Raw genomic sequence first — 22,251 nt, forward strand, 5'->3', positions numbered from 1 at the left:
GTTATCTCTAATCTGTCAAATTGAGTTCACATTAGAGATAGCAGAGCAGCTGATATTGCGCAACGCACGGCACAGCAGTCCACCAGCTCCTCCACTATAGTTCCCCTCACTGTGAACTAGGTAAACATATACATATACTGTATATATGATATATGATAGACAGAGTAAGGGGAGTGAGACATAGTATAAATGTTTTTAGCTCAGATAATTAGGCCTAAATCTTTAGCATCAACCTATAGAGATACAAAGGTTCAGTATTTTCACCGAGAACATCCTGGTTTCTGGGTGATTTATTATTTCCCCGAATGTTTGAACAAGTTTTTGCTGGATAGTCCAGTTTCCATTCCCACTCATTGACAGTCAGCTCACACTGCATTCACTCGTCATAACAAAGAACCCCCCCCCCCCCCCCCAAAAAAAAGAATGATAGCGTAGTGCCGGAAGATTGATGGAGCTTTTAAAGCTTTATCAGAACCTCACTGAAATCGCAAGAGCAACACCATTCATCATCGCCGAGATACTGTACTCAAGACAACATATCTAAACCTATAGAAGAGAAAGGGAAAAAGAAAAACATCAAACTTTCAATACCCTGGTGGACCATGAAGACGGGCTTTCTATCAGGCCTTCCAGCCTTCGGTGAATTATTCAAGACAGCGGAGAAGAACAAGAACTCTAAGTGCAATTACCCATCACTCCTCTCCTCCCAGTGTGAGCAGCATTAATGTAATGGCTTTCATCTTCTCAAGCCGATTATAAATGAAGGAGGCATCTCTCAAGTCTGCTCTCTCTCTCTCTTCTTATCTGTCAGTCAATAAATGATATTCGAAGAAATTGTGACCAATGTTTTTGTGGACATTTAAAATGAGCTGTTTGAAAGACATGCGAGGATGAATGCTTCAGTGTGTACTTCTTGATGGTGATGGTGAGGAGGTGAGTGTTATTTGTTATCACACATTTGAGAATCTGAGGTTTTATATTACTTTGGGTTAGAGATGGAACGACACAGGATTAAATACACAATAAGTTGATCGTGGTGAATTTCCATTATTGGGATAATCGAGAATATAGTCATTAGCGAAAAAAGAATACACTCACTCAGGAAAAATATGCTATTTTAATGAAAATGATGGTTATACAATGAGGGCAAAGAATACTTTAAATGTTACAGTTCCTCTTCTCAACGCCCATAATGTATTGCTGGTTGGAGACTGACCATATCATTATGTGAGTGGATGGTCTGCCACACAATGGCGACAATGCAAATGCTAAATCTCTCTTTGTCTCCAATGTCCAGGATGTTAATGAAGTATGTGGCCCTAACCGACAAGACAAGCCAGCTAACGTCTTGGCAGAACTGCACAGCTCGTCTGCATGAACCCTGAGGCTACATCACCACCCATGTTCTATTCATTCACTTGATGAAACATTGTCATGAAACTAAGCGTTTTTTTTCCCATTCTGAATCTGTGAAGGGCTGACTGACTGCAGCATTTGGAGGCATGTGTGGGTGGGTAACAAAATACGAAGAAGGAAAAGCACATTTTGAATGTGGCTTGAATATGCAATAAAGCATATAGTATGACATCTTTGTAATGGAAATCCAAGCTACTCTGTAAAGTTGCTGTGGGAATACGAAAGGAGATTCGGGAAAAATGATTGGGGGCCGGGGGGGGGTGTTGTTAATGCAGCTGGGTGAAGTCCAATGGTCACCTTGGCTCGGACCCCTGAAATTAATAGACCAGATTGGAGAAAATGTTAAGTGTGTTAAGTGATCCCGGGAGGGGGGTGGGTTGGGGGGTTCGCCGCTGAGATGGATCCTAGCTTCTCCCATTTTGGGGTTGGCTCATCATCCATCACCACGCACCCCCGTGCGACCCCACTAACCTCATTAATTTGCCTCCCCTAGATTAGCCCTCCCTCAGAGACCATAAAGAGCCCCTACCATTGTTCTCGTCGGCTCACCCACACGGCCCTGAGGTCTCAAGTAATTCAACTCTCCACGAGGCAAAATTGAGGGAGAAATTAAATTATGTTACTGTGGGGACATAGAACAACGGAGAAATTCTGGCTTTACTCCAGCAGGCTCTTTGTTGCTTCCCTTATGATTTGGCATCTTTGAAAAGCTACAGTGACCATTTACACATGGGAGACATAATGCTTTATGCTGCAACATGTCCGCTGGCTGATTGGGGTGAGTTGCCTTTAAGTACATCTGCTTTAAGTACATCTGCTCCAACAGTGAACAATACTTGTGCCTGTACATTACGATATTATGTCCTATTTAATGCCAGCCATCTTGAATTTCCCCAATCTCAAAAACAGCTGTATGGGCACAAATCAAATCCTCATCAACCCTTCAAAATCTCTGGTAATGTTGGATGATCAAATCAAAGTAGCAAAACATTAAGTAAGAATGTAATAGTTAACGATGGGGAATTTACGTGTCTTTTGTCAATACAGCCATCGTTATGAACCAAGACTTTAAATGTCTTCCTCCATCTGTGCTTTTCCGGAGGGACACCGGCGGTTCTTGTCGTCCTGTGGCATTGCCCGATCCGGGACACAGCAGAGGGTTTGGGTGCCTGCCTCTGGCTCTGCTACTGAGCTCCCTAATTAAACGATTAATCTCACATCATTAACCCCCGATGACCCTTTCCTCTGTCCATTCTGACATTGCTGCACTGGCTTATGAAAACAACTTTCCATCAAATCTCCCCAACCTCTAAATTGCGTTCTTTATCTTGCAGGTGTTTTTCCACACGCACACTTCTTTCTCGGAGTGCATTTTCTGTTGTTTAGTTGTCCCTCCTCTTCATCCTCTCTCCATGTGCCTGTCTGTATGATGTGTGTGGACCACAGCTGTGCGCTAACTGCATTACTCTCCAAGTGGCTCTCCAAGGTGGATATGGTTACTTTTAATTAAAAAAGAATCAATTTTCTATCCCTGTCAGTTTTTGAACTGGGTGACCATATGGACACTAAAAAATACAATCCAATTTCCAGTTGCCCAGCCCCCCAGCCCCCCCCCCCCCCAACCCCCGTCTGGCCACCCCTCTCCAAACCACTTTGGCATTTCAATCACATTAGTCCATTGTAGGAACTTTATAAATTGTATAGAATTCAATCAATTGCACTTGTCTTGTGGGTTATTCTTTTACGATATTGGTATTACATGTATATTTACCATTGGAACTTCTTAGCAGTTTATCCATTGGTCAATAAAGAAACACAACAGCTCAAGAAATACTAACAAACTACAATGAATCGATTGGTGGTTCGTGGGGGGACATAAATAAGACACTAAAAGGTTTGACGTAAAAAGTCCCGTTAAACTTATTAAGTTAATTATGGTCCCATTGTAATCCTCCTGCCACGGGGAGTGAAAGGAGCAGGCCTGGACACAAAGGCCCCGGTGGTCTTGCCGCGCCTCACACTAAAAGCCACGCAGGATTATAACGTGAGAGGCACGAGAAGAGACACATACATCAAAAGCTTATTAAAGCCAATGAAATAACTCACAATGGCAGCACTACAAAAAGATAACCATTACATTTATGTGCTGGGTATGGTATGTCTTTGAGGCTGACCTTCGTGTAGCAGGAGGCCGTACAGAGAGCTGGTTGATTGGGCCAAGCTCCCCGGGGATCGATGACACGTCTGCGATCAGTACTCAGAGTAATCGCCCCGTATTGCATGCCTACTCAATGACGATATAAGATGAACGACGTTACAGGGCTCCTACCATTTTGAGTATTAACAAACAAACATAAGAACAACAACAACCTTTGAAATGTAGCCACCCTAAACCAGCAGACAATGCACTGTGAATGGAATAACATATACTTTCTTTATGCATTGCCTGCTGAACTTTTTCAAGGAGGAGACAAGGACACCAGACTGAACCCATGTAATCAGAACCTTGCCAGGCACCCTGCCCATAATATCTGTCTGGTGTCTGCCCTGTAATACAGGAAATCCAAACCAGAACTATCAAGTTCACATAATTAAGCTGCATCAAAATTACAGGCTGGATGAAATGCACACAACCCTGCCATTAGTGGTAGGTGTTATTTTTTGCCCCCCGGCGGTCTTATTTTAATTCTATGTCTGTTTGCTTTACAGTCTGGGTAATAGCAGGTCTAGGCATTTCCCCATGTGTGCTTGGATTAGACTACAACCACAGGTTAACCTGGGACCAGAGCCAGGCTTCTCTAGAAGTCTACACGCTTGTTTTATCTTTCCTATAAGCTGAAATTCCATCTTTTCTCAAGTTCCTCATTTATCTCTGCGTGTTTGGGTGGATCGCCAATGAAAGCGCTTGTGCCCGCTTGTCACAGGAGAGTATCTTTGTCTCTTAATTAAAATGCTTGGCTCAGGCTTTTTATCCGTAAATGATATGATTACCCGAATTTGAGACCAGGGCAATCTTGCTCTCATGGAGACAGAGGGCTAAAAAAGACTATGTATTTACAAAAGTAAAGATAGTGCAGAACATTGTCCAAATGAACCCATTGTTCACAAAACTGAACACAGTAAAATACAAGCTAGCTAGCTGTTTCTAGCTGTGTGCGATTCTTTAAATACCTCTGTAATGTTTGGCTACTGAATATAAATATATCAAATATTGTAGAAAAATACAAAATATGTTCTGTTCAATTTTAAATTACTTGTAGCTCAATATAGATAAAAAACAGCACAACAGCAGCACAGCTTAATAATCACTGACTCGTCCAAACTCTGGGCCGCACTGCACTTCTGACAGACTCTGCAAGCCACATGCCATCCATTCGCTATTTTTATGAATTTAGCTTTTTGTTAAACAAACAGGTGACCAATTATGCAGTATCTAATGAATATCTAAATTTTTTTCCTTTATGATCTCTTATCCACGTGAATCCATTCTGTGCATTCCCTTGGTGGCAATTAAAAAGAAAGACGAGAGGAGCACAGGTACACAACATAACATGGCCATAAACAAGCAATAAAGAAATGACTGACACTGCAAATCTTGCTTTGTCAAGGAGAGTGCCATGGCAATAATTCACTGTCCAAAAATAGTCTTACTGTTATTTATTGCATTTCCTCCTGACAATTGATTATCAGCAATTCCTACTTTATTTGAATTCTTAAGCAACTGCTGTTATTCCACGTTTTTTATCAGGATACAATGCCTCCATTGTATCCTGATAAAAAATAAAAAACTTGGAACCAGACGTATTGCAACATCTATCAAGTCTTACTTGATTTGGTCCGATCACATTACAGGCTGAGCAAAGACAGTCTTGCCAGACCACAAGAAAAAAAAGAAGAAGAAAAAAGACAGGAGGGCAAAACTTTTCTGCAAGGTCAGGTTCACACTGATACAGTGGGAAACTCTAGACACACCGCAAGAGACAAAGATGACAACACAGGGCTGAGTGAGACAAGGCAAAGGGCAAAGAAAAAGCAAATCCTACTGGACCCATGTATGAGAGCACAGGGCAGTTGGCGTGCTCGGTTGGGGGAATGGGAGGGGTTGGGGTATAATTGAATTACAGTGACCCTGTGACAGCACTATAGGTGAAGTCATGTGCTGAATTAAATCTGTCCCTGACCCCGTCTTCTGCGGGGCAGTGCTTCTTGGCCGCTCCCGAGACCCGAAGGCAGAGCATCAGTCACGCATCTTTCTGAGCGCCTTCTTCCAGCCAAAAAGCATCATTCAGGTCAACAGACAGACACAGAGGCTGATGGAGCATCACTCTGTGCACTGTACGCTTATTTATTTTTAGCCCTCTATGCATTGGGACATGCATTAGACGCGCTGCTATTTGTGTTTGTTGGAATCCACCCAAGACACCCAATGTAAATTCAATCTGTATTCTGTGTTAAATGCACTGCACAGCACAAAATCGTGTTCTCTGTGAATGTCCCGACATTAAATGAATGTGCAACAATGTAGTGGGTTAAATATCAACTAAACATTATACTGTAAGGAACACGTCTACAAAAGGGGCTGCATTTATTCAACTGATCACTAGGTAATCTAATACACCTGAAAGTAGTCTAAAAGACAGTGCTTTTTACCCTCCCATTGTGTTTGATTGTTCACCATGTGTGTCGCAAACGAGGGGCTTAAAATGCTCTTACTGTCAAAATACTTGTCAAGCTTAAAACATAATCAGATTGTGCAGGAAGCAAGGCGGGCCTTCACAGGTGAGTGGGGTTACTTACTGTTTGCCTGCGAGGAGAGCACCATGCAGCTGAGTAGAAGCAGGAACGGCAACGCCTCTCTGGGCAGGAGGGGCACTGCCAGGCGACTGTGAGGCCCCATGTTCCAAGATGGCACTGCTCCCTCCTCAGTCCCAGCTAGACACGTCCCACTCTGACAGGATCAAAGACTAACACCTGGGAGAGAACAGGAGCACAGAAACATTAGTATTCAAACCCACTATATATTTGCATATATTTGAATGAGCATAATAACAAAGTACTGCGTGGATATCAAAAGCAAGTCACAGAGCAGAGGAGTTGGAAATGTTTGCGTGTTTGTAAGAAACCCCCCCCCCCCCCCCCCACCCTGCTCTTGTAAGACAACAACAAGATCTTTGGTCGCGATCAACAAGGCGCCCAATACTGAGAACAAAATCCTGCTCGGGGCAGATGAAAATACAAGCGAAGCAAACGTAACACGCAAACTACATCAGCAGAAGAGTTAGGGAACAAGATGCAGTGCGGTGCAACAGAGAGAAATCATGGGAGGAGATAGCAGGAACAAAAGGGGAGGACAGAGCTCAGCATTAAGCTCCTCAGTCATCCTCTCACAATAGGGATCAGTTGAAGACCCAGAGGACCTCCTGAACAGGACTCCCTAAGGGCCGCCGCCCACTTAATGTTCCCCATCAAGAAATTGAAAACGGTGTCTTCCAGATGGGTTCAAATCACACTAAGTGCCATGATCTCATAACATGACAACATGTATGTACATTTACATACAACACAACCCGGGGGGGGGGGGGGGGGGGGGGGGGGGGGCATTGTTGGTCAACAAAGCAGCAGCAGGTGCACCACAAATGAACCATAATTAACAGAGCAATAAAGCAGAAAGCATTGCTCCATTGCCTTAAGTAGTGGATGGAGACACAAAAACAAAGGCTGCCCCTCAGGTTAAACCGCAACGGCATTGATTATTATTATTTTTCGGATTAGATTCAGTGTAGGAAATGACTTAGCCAGCAGATCAGATTTGGATGTATGACCTTAAGTTTGTTATAGCCCGCAGTTTCGATGTCTAATGCTATTATAAACACAGTGACTGTGTATCCCCATAAATTGAGCTAACTAAATTGATTATCCCTACACTCTTGCCCATGGCCATCTGTGATGAGTAATCATAACGCTGTTATGAAGACCACAATATGGTAGAGGATAGATATCTCTCTTTTGATGGAGTTAAAGCAGAATCTCCAGAGGACTTGAGAAAAAATGTACAAAAATGAGAAGAGTTTTTAAAGTTTCAAAGTAAGCCTACTTTTGTCTTCAAGGGCTCCTTGACAATGATTCTGTTCAAAGCTTTGACAAGAAGCCTATTGGAATTAAATTGAAAACTTCCTCGGCCCGTCTGCTCCGTCTCACTGACGAGTTTATAGTGGCGACCGAACAATACTGATTGCTGATATTTGTGAAAAGAGAAAGAGAGGCGCTCGCAATGTGGAATATCTGGAGGCTTGCCGGGTGGCCAGTCAGCTTTCGTTCTATTCAGTTCAGCTAAATAAGTCAGAGTGTCAGGTACACAATGCCTCCAGTATCTTGAGGTAAAGAAAAACGTTCCATTTCTTAAGCCTGTGGAGGTGTTGAGTAGCCCATTACTCATGTGGCTACTTCAATGCGTGTGGAAACACTTCGACCACCCTCTTTGTGAAACAAAACCACGGAAAACACTGCCAGGCAGAGATCTGAGGAAAGCTAAATTTCAATAGGTTCCTTTTTTCTTCTTGGCCGAGTAAAGCGATGTGAAGGAATGGTATGCGTGAGTCACGGTGTAGGGGCCTCACCTGAGCACGGCTGCAGACAGGTATCATCGACGGCCAGCTCTTCGTCAGTTTGTCTCCCGTAGGAATGTGCCTCTGGGCATTCATGTCAACTTAACCAATTTCTGATGCAACACACCTTGCATCGAAGGAATTTCTCCAAACACTGTGTGCAGCCGACATCATCTATCGCCAGTGAAAGTCCAAGCTGCGATTGTATCGAGCTGTATTTTACATCTCCCTGCATGTGGACGTTTGAGAAATACCCACAAAGTAATGACAAATAAATTGAACACTTTGTGAGATTCCCTTGCGTCCTCACCTTCACTGCTAATGAGAAAGCAGCTCGTTGTTGCTGTGTTAAGCTGTGACAGTCTGGAGAAGAAAACGAAACACAAATACAACCGCTCAGGGTGCCAAAGAGCTGGATCCCATCCCCACTCTGCAACCAGGATTACAGACATTTAGGCCTCATTTCCATTTCAACCTAATACCCCAAGTTAGCTTTTACAAAACGGGTGTAACTCACATCAAGTTTGTTGGCTGACAAATTTGTTTTGACACTCATTTTTTATGTATGCAACGTTGGTTCGTGACGGCGGGTAGAGAGAGCGAGCGAGCCTGATAAAGTTGGCCACTTGCCGTGCTCCCAACCCTTGGCGGTGGAGGGATATCTTTTACAGCAGATGCCAGAGAGAGGCAGATGCTTTTCATCTTCAATGAGACAAATTCCTCGAGCGAGGTTTATTCTTTATTTATATAGCTGCTTATTTATCCCGTCGCAGCTCGGTGCCTCCCAGCTGCACACAAATACTACGGGGAGACACTCGCCACAATGTGCATTTGTGCTACTGCGAGAGGGACAGGGCACCAACGTGGAAACAGGTGCAGTGTGATCCAAAATCTGAGGCAAGTGTCTCAGTAACACAGGAAACATTGTTCGCAACTATGTGGGAGCGTGAGAGAAAGAAACAATGGGAACACATAGGGGCGGATTGGCTGGCCTTGTGAGATTGTATGTGAATCCTTCTGTCTCGTTAGTGGCTTCATTCTGAAGCCTGGTTAGTGCACGAGTGAGGGAGGAAAGCGTGCGTGACGGAGGAATAGTTAGCGCTGCGTAATTGCGGCTAAAATGATCATCCAGATTATTCCGCCAGAAATTGACAACCTAATTAATTAATAATCACAATAATTAGTCAGGATGAATTCAGGAGCTTAATTGGTTTACAGCGAGAGTAGGTTTTCAAAATGAACACAGTTTGAAACTGCAGTGCATGAACTAAATTAATGTTTTATAAACCAGTGTGCCAAGATGGACTGAAGTTCTACATAGTTCTTAGATTGCAAATGGTAAAATTATGGCATTCTAGCTAAAAACATGTATTCATTACTCAATTGTGTCTGGCAGTGCCTCCTTGTTAAAGCAAAATAGAGATTTCTGGCACAACTTCACCTTCTTCCAAGGTGCACTGAGGAGAAACCTCCAGAAACCTCTTTTAGTTGCATTCTCGTTATTTTATGGGATTTGATTTTGTCCAAACCAATCAGTTCGCACAATTAGGCGGGTTTATGGGGAACAGAAATTTGGTTTACTTAGATGAAGAAAATTATATACAAGACAAAGTCAAAGATTTGTTAGTTCCCTCCAGCTCATTATCACTCATAAGTTATTTAATAAATCCAAGCTTAAAAGCTTCCTAGGCTCATGATTAGCTAATGTATAGGAACAGCTGTTCTGAAAAATGTAAGATGTAGGAGGTGATTCGGGCTAAACACAATTCATGGCGTAGCATTGCGTTTTGAGCCAGTTTGTCAAGATGTTAAGATCATGGATCCTATATCTAGAGAAAGACAATTTTACAGTGGCTCCATTGTATCTAAGCACACAGAAGCCATGAAAGACAACAGAAGGTTATTAAATTGACACCGGAGTTGAAATAACTCTTTTCTTAACTCCACACTTTTAAGTCATTTAGGAAGAGGACTTTGGAGTAAGTCAGTAATCAGTAATGCAGTGCGTAACATATGTTGTATATATATTCATATACATACGCTGTAATAAAGGCAGATCACTAAGGTGAAGTAATTAACAAGAGAACAATGGGTTGTGAACATCCTAAACTGTAAAATTGCGGCAGACAAAGGCACTTTTGAGTGAAGGGAATAAACAGCTATCCTGTTTGCTTGCTTGCCACCCACATCAGGTGCCTGTCATTCAAGCCATTAACCCCAGTGTGTGTGTGTGTGTGTGTGTGTGTGGCAAGGGAGTGGCCACCCATACAGCGTTGGTTGTCTTACAAGCAGACAATGGCGAGATGAAACGAGGCCCGGCTGCGCAGAGAGCGTGCAAAAGCTGAGTAAACACTACTATTAAATTAACTACAGGTAGCATCTCTGCACGCCGTCGTTTCCATCCCCCCTACTCGTGTTCTCTCTTTCTCTCTGTTCGGGGGGGGGCCTGAGATATATGGCTAGCAGTGTGGGGAGCTAATCATGGCCGTCTCTGGAGGTGATAAAGCCAGACCAGAGGGGTTTGTGTTGGCCCAGCCTGCAACGGCTCCATAAACACAGTTACAAGGTGAATTTCGACAGCAGTGTTTTGGCCCCTGATTAGTTTTCCATGCCCTAGAAAGCTAACCCGCACAAGTCTGTGCTCTTTTTTTTTTTTTTTTTTTTTTACCTCAGCCCAGAACACCCACCACAAGACCCCAGGAGAATTACTGCAAGCCGACGAGCCCCGTAATGTAAAATGAAAGTGCAATGTTACAAAATGAGGTTTTCCCTCCGACTCTGAAAGCCTTTCTGTACACACACTTGATGGTGCATGTCGTTTTTTTTACAGGGCTGCAACGAGGCCCCCGCATTGAGATTCAAGAGTAATGTCCTGTGACCTATCAAGTTTTACAGCAGGTTTGTTTACAAGCTGATTCCACAGAGTTAATTGTTAACGCCTTACTGCCGAGAAGACGACTGAGAGACTGAAAAGGCAGCTATAACAGATAAATGCACTTCCTTTAAGTTGAGCAATAGAAAGTAAGCATCACGCTGATTATGCTGACCTACAATGAAAGCACTCGCGTAATAAATCACACGGTTAAGTGTCCGCTTGTGTGGATGACTCAAAGGACTCCATCAGGTAGTTCATTACAGTCAATTCAATAATTACGTATAATAATACTACATCCATGTGAAATGTAGACATTTACAACACATGACACAGAGTCTCCATGACGCATCGTGATGTAATCTGTGACGCACAAGTGTTGGACTTAATGCAGCAGGCACCCGATGCACTCCAACTTGCTCCTCAACAGAATGCAAAGACCACAGCACATTGGCTGGACCCATTTGATACAGTGTCGATTGGCATTTAGTCTGGTTGAGTGAACATTTAACAAAACTCAAGCACCTCCATAAATTGCCACTGAAGCGGGGATTTACAATCACCTCTGGGGGGGGGGGGGGGGGGGGCTACCAATCTTTTTCGGCTGCAAATCAATCTTGGAATGAAAGGTGATATGTATTACACTGATATGTATTACACAGAGTAGAAGAGACATACCAGAGTGCCACTTCCATTTGAATTTATTGGAGAGTGATTATTGGCGTTGTCGAGCTGCAGAGCAAGGAGAAAATGGCTCGCACTACAAAGTGCCGGGCAAAGGGCCCGCAATAAATCAAAAAAAGCCTGCTCAATGTAAAACAGACATTCGTCAAATAACAGCAATGCTCTGCATACCTGGAGCAACAGAGTGGATGAAGCAGCTTTCTGTAAAGTAGCAGCGACATTAGGAGCATCATTTCTTGGAGAATCATGGAGAATAACAACGCTTTTGTATTCAATTCAGGGTCTCTGAAAATGTTCACAGCCAACAGCCTTGCCCTAAGTTGACTGAAAAAAAAAGTTTAAATATCTTTGTGTTTACAATGTAGAGAGTTCAACAAATGAATTACTGCATAATTAAGAATGATTCTGTGCTATGGCCAAACATTAAACTGGCAATAGAAACTGAGACACATCAACGGCAGATGTGCGTATATATCAAAAGGAAATTCACACTGTCAAGCAAGAAAGATGGGAAAGACGTCACCACTTGATGGTTTGCCTTGCAGACAGATGGTGCCATAAAATGACTAGGCAGGCAGCACAGAAGGCATGGAGCCAACATCCCCCCCCCCCCACACACACACACACACACACCCCCCCTCTTAACACCACGACTTCAACTCCCCCACCCCCACCACCCCCTGGGCGGAAAGCCTCGTCTCTGCCAGTAAAAGACAAACAGAGTGAAGGCTTGTGAGCAGAAAAGACAAGCAAATGCAGAGCTCCGTAGATCAATAGATGACCAACCAGGGACACATCACGGTGGGATCCTTTAGCAAGCGGAAAGCATTGCAGAACTACAGTAGGACTCGGGTGGACAGGGGACACAAAACAAACTGAAAACACACGGTATAAGCAGGGCTTCTCACCAGTATCGCCCAACAAACCGCCACTTTCTCTTTGTGTACATTCATTTTTAACAGGTGGCACTTAGGTCAGGGTATTGGGCCCATCTCGTATGAGAGGGTGGGGGGTGGGGGGCTTTTGAGGGCTTCATACTATTCAGCAGGTGTCTACACTGTTCTAAATCAATTACCTCCAGTGAGTCAGTGCTTAGGGTGGGGGGGTATTGTAAATCAGCTTGGTGTCAGGCCAGATTAGCGACTGTAACGGGCTCGGAGCGGAGCTCTTTTGGCCAACAGGGACCGTCCAGAGGCCTGCATGAGAACCAAGCTGTGGCCTCAGTGCTCAGTGACAGAGCAGCAACAATACTTTGTACTAAGGTGGGGCTACAGGAGGATGTATGCTGTGGGACCGCTGTACCCGCTGTAACCTTTCCATCCCTTTGATACCGTGTGTCTGGTAATTGGAGAAAATGATGCAAATCAATGGGTAGAACAGCTTTACAGCAATATTGGATCAATGGTTCCTTGTGGTTGTTTTATCCAGGAGTTTACCCGTATTGCACGTCCCAACGTTGTACACACGTTTACATTTTCACAGTGATTAAGATTTGCCTACTCATACCAGGAAAATTCAAATTACACACCGCATTGGCTCGGAGTAAAAATAAAAGTGTCCATTCAGTGGCCCATGGGTCCTGGGTGGATGGTCTGTGCTCATGAGCAGCCCATTATCTCTGTACATCCTTTTAAGCAAATCTAATTCGGAGGAACTGTTATGTCAGCAACGATATCCACTAAGCACGGAGGTGAGGACACGCCACCGTAGCCTACATTCACTTCATAACGCAGAATGTCTTTTCATACAATACTGGATGGTGTTGGGCTTGTTGAAACTGCATATTGACAGTTGGTTTTTATTATTCCACCCTACAGCAGAGCAGGTAAAAGACAGAAGGAAAACAAGCCTCTGTGGTCCAAGGTACATAGTAACAAACCCATTGTTTACACAGGGACGGGTTAGACTAACTCGGGGAAGGCTGGGGAAAGCACTTCCTATATAACTAAGCAGTGGCGAAGCACAAGGTTCTATTTACAAAGGAATAAAAGAAGAAATGAGGAATGTGTTTGGAGGAAGCTAAAGGCAGACGTAACATAATGCTATTCTGAGAAACAAACAAAACAACAATGTGTTACACAAAGGAAAAACCAAGGTCTACCTGAAACTGTTCAGCCCCAACAGATTTAACATGGGTTAGTGGCCATTGCAAATGAGGAAAAAAAGATCCTCAAGTCCTAATCCTACTTCTTTCCTGCTTTTCATTCCAGACAGCTATCGTCTCAGCCCCTGTCTAACTAGTAAAAAGAGGCACATTCTAATAAGCCATTCTGTCTTTCTGTCCAACTGTGTTTCCTCCTCCCTCTCTCTCTCTCTCTCTCTCTCTCTCTCTCTCTCTGGCCATGTCTCCCTCTCTGTCTGAGCCACGAGCCAGTCTGTTGGAGCAGATGGAACCATATATCTCCATCGCTCTCTGGAGGCACGGGGATTTAAAATGTAAAAGAGACGAGTGCGTAATATGCAGGGCCGAGTCGATAAAGGCCGAGAGTAGTAGGGACTTTCAGCGTCTCCATTTGTTCATCAGAGGCTACATCTTCGTAGTTTATTGCTCTACAGGACAAAACTCTAAACTCACCAGGAACCTGGCACGTCTGTCCCTACTGAGTGTTTAATCCAACATTCTGTCCTACATGATGTGAGCAGCGAAGGGAATAATCAACTGGCAACAAAGGCAGACGCTTCGATAGAGAATGAATCTGCAACACATTAACAACAAACTCAACAAACAAATGAAAACAAAAAAGTTTGTTTTATTTACTAGAGCTGAAAACATTATTTAATTAATAAATTAGTATACAGAACACGCATCTGCAAATATTTTGATAATCAACTATGATTTCAGTAAATTAGACAGTGGGTCATACAGTCTATTTCCAGCTTCCAACTTGATTTTATTTTTTATATAAAAAACATTACTTGAATATATATATATTTTTTTTGATCAAACAGAACAAGAACATTTTGCTTTAGAAAATACAAAATTTAAAATACAAAAAACGGATTCATCAATAATAAACATGAATAATTAGTTGCCGCTCTAAAAAAACAAGTCAAGATCAGAATTGAATAAACCAACTGATGGCCGATGATCAGCCAGAAACAAACAGGAAGGAATTTTCTCCTGAGGCTTTGGCTTTTAGTGGAGTCAGACCTGGCTTCCCTCTCAGGTAATGAGAAAGTATCTGGACCCTGTATCTGTCGTCTGGGAGAAGATTCTGCTTCGTCCTCCATCTCTGGGTGGCAGGTTGACAGACAGGAAGAGTGAAGAACAACACGCAGAAGAGGGCGGGAGCAGTATAATCGATCGCCAGCTGACTAGCGAGGTCCATTATACTGACAGCCCAGAGCCACAACACGAGGACTTGCAGTCCACCAACGCCCTCATTACTACCTATGAATCTCTCACTGGGACCAATCTCTCTCTCTCTCTCTCTCTCTCTCTCTCTCTCTCTCTCTCTCGCGCTCTCAATCCCTTCTACAGTACATCTCCCTGAGCGCAGCATAGGCCTGAATTTCACTCTGTCAATCTGATGGAAACGTTTTCAAAAGACGCAAAAGCCAGGCTTAAGCCTCTGCACTTAGCTCGGTGTACCAGGCAAGCAGTGGATACAGAACAAAGATGACACGGGGTAATACACTGTTCTTCAGAGCAATGTTCTCGAGACAAATGCAGCCTAAATGTACATTTAAGCCCGTGCAATCTGGAAGAAATTTCAACTGTCTCCGAGGGTAAACCTCTGCCATATTAAACATTTCTCTCACTATCGCCCTGTCTTTCAGCTACGCTATCTGCTCTCCTCGTCCTCTTTCCCTCCAACATACCCTCTAGTTATTCTGAAATCCTCAGTCCTGGCAAGACTCATTCATACGCTCTCTCTCCTACAACCAACCCTCTTCCTCACAGTATAGCTGCAGATAGGGTTTACCTGCAGCTGAGGCAGCCTCCAGACTATCAATTACCACCAGTGTAGAGTCACTGTTCTGCAGCTTGGCTAACAAGGCATGCACACACGCTCACACACACACGCTCACGCACACACACACGCACACACACGCTCACACACAGATCTCTTGGACACATCCAGTTAGAGAAATTCCAAATTGACTGTCAGTCACAGGATTTTACTGACTAATCAAACAGTTTGGTGAAAATCCACTTCATAAAAAATTCTAGACAAAAGAGGAATACAATCCAGCCGACTGGTATTTAAATCAAGTGTTCTATAAAAGAAGAAGAAGAAGAAGAAATAATATGTGAAGTTGCCAGAGGTGCTATCTTCAGAGAATTAACTTAACGCCATTTATGAAAAGAAAATCAGTAAAACTTAAGAATTAGGTCACTTCAGCAATGATCACATGTTGAAAAGGACTTTAGATCCATAAATAACAGCAGAGCTGGTGCTATGGTTAAATAATATATCAGGGCTGTGTATTGGCAGGAATTTGGCGATAAGACTCTTATCACGATACAGGGGTTATGAGTAAATACACTGAAATATAATGGGGGGGTTTTAATCAAATTTTTAGGAGAACGGTTGAAGTATAAAGAGCGCACCACCATAAAATCGGAGTAAATATATTTAACTTTTTTATGCAATCAGAGCAGTGGGATCTGTGTTTATCACAGTTTCTGTAACATCATAGCACTACTTGTGCAATCTGATATTAGCATGTAAAAAATAATACATACCATAGTACTATAGTACTACGCACAGTGCTTGCATTTGCAAATTATTACAAAGTTAAAAAAAACACACAACTTGGAGCCCTCAGTGCAATCCATTTGTGTAGTTGTGATGTTTGACTGGTCTGCGTTGTGCTGAAAACAGAAATCTCACTAAATTCCTCCTGACATATCATCTCACTCTCAGACAACGATTGGAGTGAACACCAAGCCATTACACGTACATAGAAAGACGTGCGGCGACAGGACCTGTCACTCACCCCACCAGATCCACCCTGACACCTAAAGTGCCTCTGTCAGGTCAGCGAATGAAAAGCCGTCACAGCCAATGTTGCCGTCATCAAGCTGAAGTCCTTCCATGGACTGGTTAAAGACTCTCTTGCCAGGTCCTGTTTAACTTTGTCGAGCATGTTTGGGCTCAGGGCGTCAGTTGTGATTGCCGGGCTTAGTGCTTTGTTGACGCACGGAGGCAAACAGAAATCATGCGGGGGGGCAGAGGCTAACGTGTCCTAATGCAACTCTTATGAGGATCACAGCCTGCCATCCAGCTACGCGTGGTCACGTAGGCAGTCCGCACAGCCCTGCAGTGTAAGCCTGTGAAGAAAGATCTGAGGAACTGAATTCCTTTTAAGTGAGCCATCGGTGTCTAGCCGGGGCAGCAGCGCGGCGATCATTAGGAGAACATAATCGGGTCAAAAGGGTAATGAATGTGCATTAACAATGGGCTGAATGGTAACTCTATGTAAAGCACAAAACATTTACATATCACCATCAAACCATTAACACCATTATCCTGATAAGATACTGGCCAAGGGGGATTTACTTTCTTCATGCATTGACCAACATGTGCAAAAATGCATTATTTAACTCATACATAAATGTAGATTGCCTTACCAGTGATCTGAAAGGCACTTCCATGGTTTAACTGTTCATCTTAGGGTGAGTTTCCAGCCACAAAATGCAAAAGGGGCTTTCCTATGAAACTTTAATGGAAACTGGTTATCCCTTGACTTCCCCTTTCCTCAACCGGTCCTCTTGTCTGCGCGTCAGCCTCGCCAGCCAAGTCTCCCATGTTTACTAATGTAGAAGCAACCCCTTTATCAGGGAAGAGATTTGTAGGGAAGAGGCAGGGGATTAGCCATCAAATTACCAGGCAGACAGCGTCCCTGCTCCAGGGTTGTGAAGCGGTAATCTCTGAGGCTGAAGGGGGGGGGGGGGATCCAGATAAAAGTTTGGGATTGGTGCTGTGGAACTCCTAACTCCAAACTGTGCATCAGTAAAATGTGTGTTTCAGTAAGGAGCTATTTCTCCAAAGCAAGTCCCCGCTTTCCTCTTCTTGTGCTAACCACTTTTATAAGACCAGATCACCTAATATAGTCTTATATAGTTTCTTTCTTCCATGTTGTCGGGCTACCCCCCCCCACAATGCAAGACTTTAGATAGGTGAAAGCTTTCAAAGAGGAATGCTGTAGCTAGGCAGGGCTTGTGGAATTAGATTGCAGTGGCCTTGCCCGAGGTTCTTGCATTGTCACCCCCGCTGCCCTCCCTTAAACAAGCAGTGCTCTCCTCAAAGAATACCCCCTGGACACAGGAATGTTTCATCAACGCCTCAGCCCCCCCCCATCATCCTTACGGGGCAAACAGTGGGCCAACAGGCGCTGCACAAGGCAGGCTATAAATAAGTCAGGGGTTATAATGAAACCAAATGAATCTCCATCCATCTTCCCAAAACAAGCCAGGGAAGAAGAGTCATTTGCCTTTTGTTTGAGGATGAGCCACAAGATTAACAGAAGATCAAACTGGTGCTGAATACGTCCCACTGTAAAACATGCAACACACGTTCCACGGTCTCAGTTGCTAGTAGGACGAGTAGTCGAGACTGAAAAGACGTATTATTCCATTATATGATAACTTATTGATAGCGAGAGGCCAGTCCTTCTTGAGACTACTTGAGATCAGCAGCAGAGGATTGTTGAAGTTATAACTTCGGGGGGAAGTGACAGGAGGGCTGATAAAGTAATCAAGGAGAATGTTGAGTCCAAGCCAGGCATTTGTAGAAATTGGGAGGCTGAGCAAACAAGAGCGGTGGTGGAGGCAGAGGGATAAATCAACCACATGACTATAGTCCCAGAACCAAGCACCAAATAAATCAAACCTACATTCAATTTTATTAGCTTTACTGCAGTTTAGCATCGGTTATCCCCTCATGCTCAGGAGCAAGGGAAAGCTGCGACCTTTAATTCCCTTTAACGGAAGTCCAAAAGCAAACAATCCAATCTTGTCTCTTTGTAAAATAAACAACAACTAATAAGATATTTGCACCATATCATGAAGTAATTCCATGATATAACATCATGGTATCATGCTACAGAGCAACAACAGTGATCTCCTCTTATTTTTTAGAACTACTTTAATGCAATGCAGACTGTATATTTGCCATGGCCACTGTTTGTCTCCAACCTGCATTACAACTTAACACACAGAAGCATAAGCTTTGGCCTTGTCATACATACAAAGTGCAGGAACTGCAGCTGACCCTGGAAATGGAGGCTGTTTCAATCAATGTGGATTCGTAATGCGATGATGTGGAACTGAAATGAGTTTTGTGCAAGGAGGGAAATGTCCTCTACGACAAAGCAAATGTGTGATCCACACTGAGAAACCCACGGCTGTAATGTATAGAGCCGAGTCTGAAATGACAGGTTCAAGGCTATGAGCACAAAACAGACCTCTGATGGCTCGCTATAACTGGGCATTTAACACGTATATGGACACGTTTACAATGCTGAACAGAATGCATCGTGTAAAGAGGAGCACAGTAAGAAAACAGCCGAATCATCTCAGCTGAGCATTATGATCCACTTTAATCTACTTTAAAGAGACAATGAGCTAAAGCTACGCTGCCACAGATGCACTGGGTTTTTACGGGACGGTTTCTATTTGTCACTAATTGGCAAACGAAAAAAAACATCACCTTCTCTAAAATAGACCTGTCTGCCGGTTCGGGTGTGATGTCATGTCAAAACCTTTACATGTGTTTAGCGAGCTTGTGTCGATGTCAAAGCATCAGACATGGAGCTAACTTCAATCAAACGAGTTCTCAGCTTGGGGCAACTTAGGAAAAGCGTTCTTGTCAAAACACGGCTGATTTTAGTGGTGAAGAAGCCTTCTCAACCTTCTCCTCAGCACCTGTCACAATGAATGAGCGACTGTCTGCAAGAAAGAAGTGTCACAACTGAGACAACAACATACCAAAAAAAAGTGCCTATCACAACGGCTAACGCATCAGGCAGGCAGTGGCCTCTGATTGACATTGCACATTATGCAGGCCATAGCTGCATATGCGTGTTATTTAGCACACGACAGAAGATTGGCAATTAGGCCTCGTCATCTCAGAACAACTACTCACTACCTTGTCGACATCAGGCAACAATTCATGACGAAAACAAATGAGAAAAAACCTGAGAAAAAAGAGTCTGAGACCTCATCATAAATAAGTCGACAACATCAAAACTATGAACTTCAATAAGGTTTTCTGTCCATCTATAGTACGCGTCATAGACAAATGTCTGGCTCCACCGACATTGATCTGTGATTGTAAGCAACCTCTTTCATGCCCCAACTGGGACTTGGGTGATTAAGCAGATCCATCATGCGTCAACAGGCCATTACACATTTCCCAATTCAACGATGATTAGAAATCAAGTTCTATGGAAAAATCCATATGCTCAGCCCATAATTACTTTTGAGGAATGCGACGGGGAGAGAGGTTGAAGGATCGACTGTTCCAGTAATGTATTCACAGGGAAAGACTCCGGCTTCAGCTGAGGTAGTCAGTCAAATGAAGGATATTTTGTGTGTTTAGTCAGGCGATCGGGAGCAGAGGTACACAAATGGCCTCAGTTGTTTCCTAAGGTCACTTGCTAGACATCCCATAATGTCTCTCCGGAACATTACTGGTGACAAAGTGACTGAAGCAAAGTCGTAAAAAGTGGAATGAAGGGTCAGCGGCCTGCATGGGGGAGGTGAAGGAGGACGACCTGCGGGTCACCCGGTGTGGACGGGGATTGGCTTTGTTTGAACAAATCACCGTGGCTGACACTTTTTTGTCTTGTCTGTTTATGTTACCGAGCAGCTGAACAGACATTTCAACAAAAGTGTCCATCTTGAGTTTCACCTCAAGGTAATTCTTTAATCAAGTCTGAGTTATCACTCCGAGGGGAAGACTAACAGGGCTGAGTTATAGAGTTGGGGTTGCAGTCCTGAGTCATTAACTAGAAAGGAAAAATATAAACGATGCTTTGGTACAGCTAAAAAAGAAAACACAAGTTCCCAATGCAGTGATACAACCCCCCCCGGGAAGTGTAGTCCTTTTAAAGGCCAAACTAAACGAGACAGACACGTTGTCGACACTATGTTCTTTAAAAGCTCAAGACAGCGTTGATGGAAAAGAGCAAGTTGCAAAAAAAGGATACTTTTCCCACTGATTCCAGGATTCTTATTGAGCAACACATTTATTGTGCAACAACTGCCTTTATTGCCTTTATTGTGACCAAGAAAAAGATGAAGTCATTCCAAGAGTTTCTAATACAAGCGTATAAAAGTTTTATGTTGTACTTTTAAAAAAAAGGAAACTAAATATCTAAGAGATAACCGCAGATGAGGGGGCCATTTAGAGCTGGTTCTTCTTTGTTGAAATTAAGGTACAAAACGTTTTCTGTGTCATCAGTCGAGTCTTTCCCAGAAATATCTTCCAACAGATTCCAATTTGTATAAAAGAAGAAGTAGAGCTTATCATCTCAGTAAGAGAAGAACAAACCTTAAACCTTTAAATCACTCTTTGTTAAACTTTGTTGAAAGCGAGGCCAAATATTTGACCAATTTGTAACTTCCAACGGTTCTCTCCTCTACAATTATCTTGGATTTCAAAGCGTTTCAGTGTCTTCTTCGAAATGGAATGCTTGTCGCTGAAACGTTACCCTCCAGATTGCCGAGGGAGATAAAGACAACTGGCAAAACAGGTTGTTTGGCCTCAGCGTAGGCCTAATGCGGGAGAACGTCAGGGTGCCTCACCTTAGCAGCGGTAGCTAGGGGACATTCTATGGCCCTTCTATTCAACGTCGACTGAATACGTAGGGGAGGGCTCGCACCAGACAGGGCAATTTGCCAGAGAGCCAGCCAATAGAGCTAAGCCAAGACGAGGTTAAACTATTGTTTTGGCTTAACAAGCAAGAGTGACCGCGGACAAAGGAAAAGGGGACAAAAGAATAGCGAGGAAATACCTTATCATTGAAGTGTAACGCATCAACTTATTTTGTTACTTTATTGTAAGAGGCAACTTGTAAAAGGTATCTCCTGAGATGAAGAAAAAAAAAGCACACACTGGAACAACAGACCAACTAAAGTTCAGAGTCGAGGACGGACCAGAGAGTTTCAAGAAATGCACCTGTGCCTCTTCTGTTTTCAACAAGTAATAACTTCTGTTTTCCTCACTGACAAGTTAGAACAATTCACACTTACCAATGCATCTCAGTTAGGTCCACGTATAAATAAATGATTTGACTCCTTATTCCAGAGAGAGAGAGCGAGAGAGACAGAGAGAGAGAGAGAGTACCCAAATCCTAGAAAAACCAAATCCAGCGGTATCCACGATAGATTATCCCCGTTTTATGAAAAAGTGTGTGAGCGAAAAGTAGTCCCCAGTTCCTTGCTCAGTTATTCCATTCACAGCGTTTCATTAAACCAGAGGAACTTTGTCTTTTGGCTCTCCAGCAATACGTTTCCAGCTGTGGCTATAGAGCAATGTGGCGAGAGGGGGGCGAGAGAGATCCTTCTGAGGCAGAGCTTGTTCACACACTGAGAGAGCGGGTGTGCAGGGACGGCCCGGGAGAAGCCAAACCCACCGCGTGATGTCATTGGTGTCAGATTTCAGTGTGAAGAGGGAGGCGGCTGTGGGGGCCTTACCTTTTTGAACCTTGTCCAATGGGAAA

At 43.5% G+C, this 22,251-nt stretch overlaps 1 protein-coding gene across 1 annotated transcript in view; it reads right to left on the reverse strand.

Moving 5' to 3' along the window:
- LOC306705901 (receptor-type tyrosine-protein phosphatase F) overlaps window positions 1-22,082 on the reverse strand; it is a 116,778-nt gene extending 94,696 nt beyond the window's left edge. The window contains exons 1-2 of the mRNA XM_079172777.1: window positions 21,782-22,082; window positions 6,214-6,387 (exon numbers count right to left, since the gene is read on the reverse strand). Of these exons, the coding sequence (XP_079028903.1) occupies window positions 6,214-6,313 (100 nt within the window). The 5' untranslated portion in view covers window positions 6,314-6,387; window positions 21,782-22,082. The remainder of the gene's footprint in view (window positions 1-6,213; window positions 6,388-21,781) is intronic.
- Between the last annotated feature and the right edge of the window lie 169 nt (window positions 22,083-22,251).

Source organism: Pholis gunnellus, assembly GCF_910591455.1.
Source record: "Pholis gunnellus genome assembly, chromosome: 14".
Taxonomy (NCBI): Eukaryota; Metazoa; Chordata; class Actinopteri; order Perciformes; family Pholidae; genus Pholis; species Pholis gunnellus.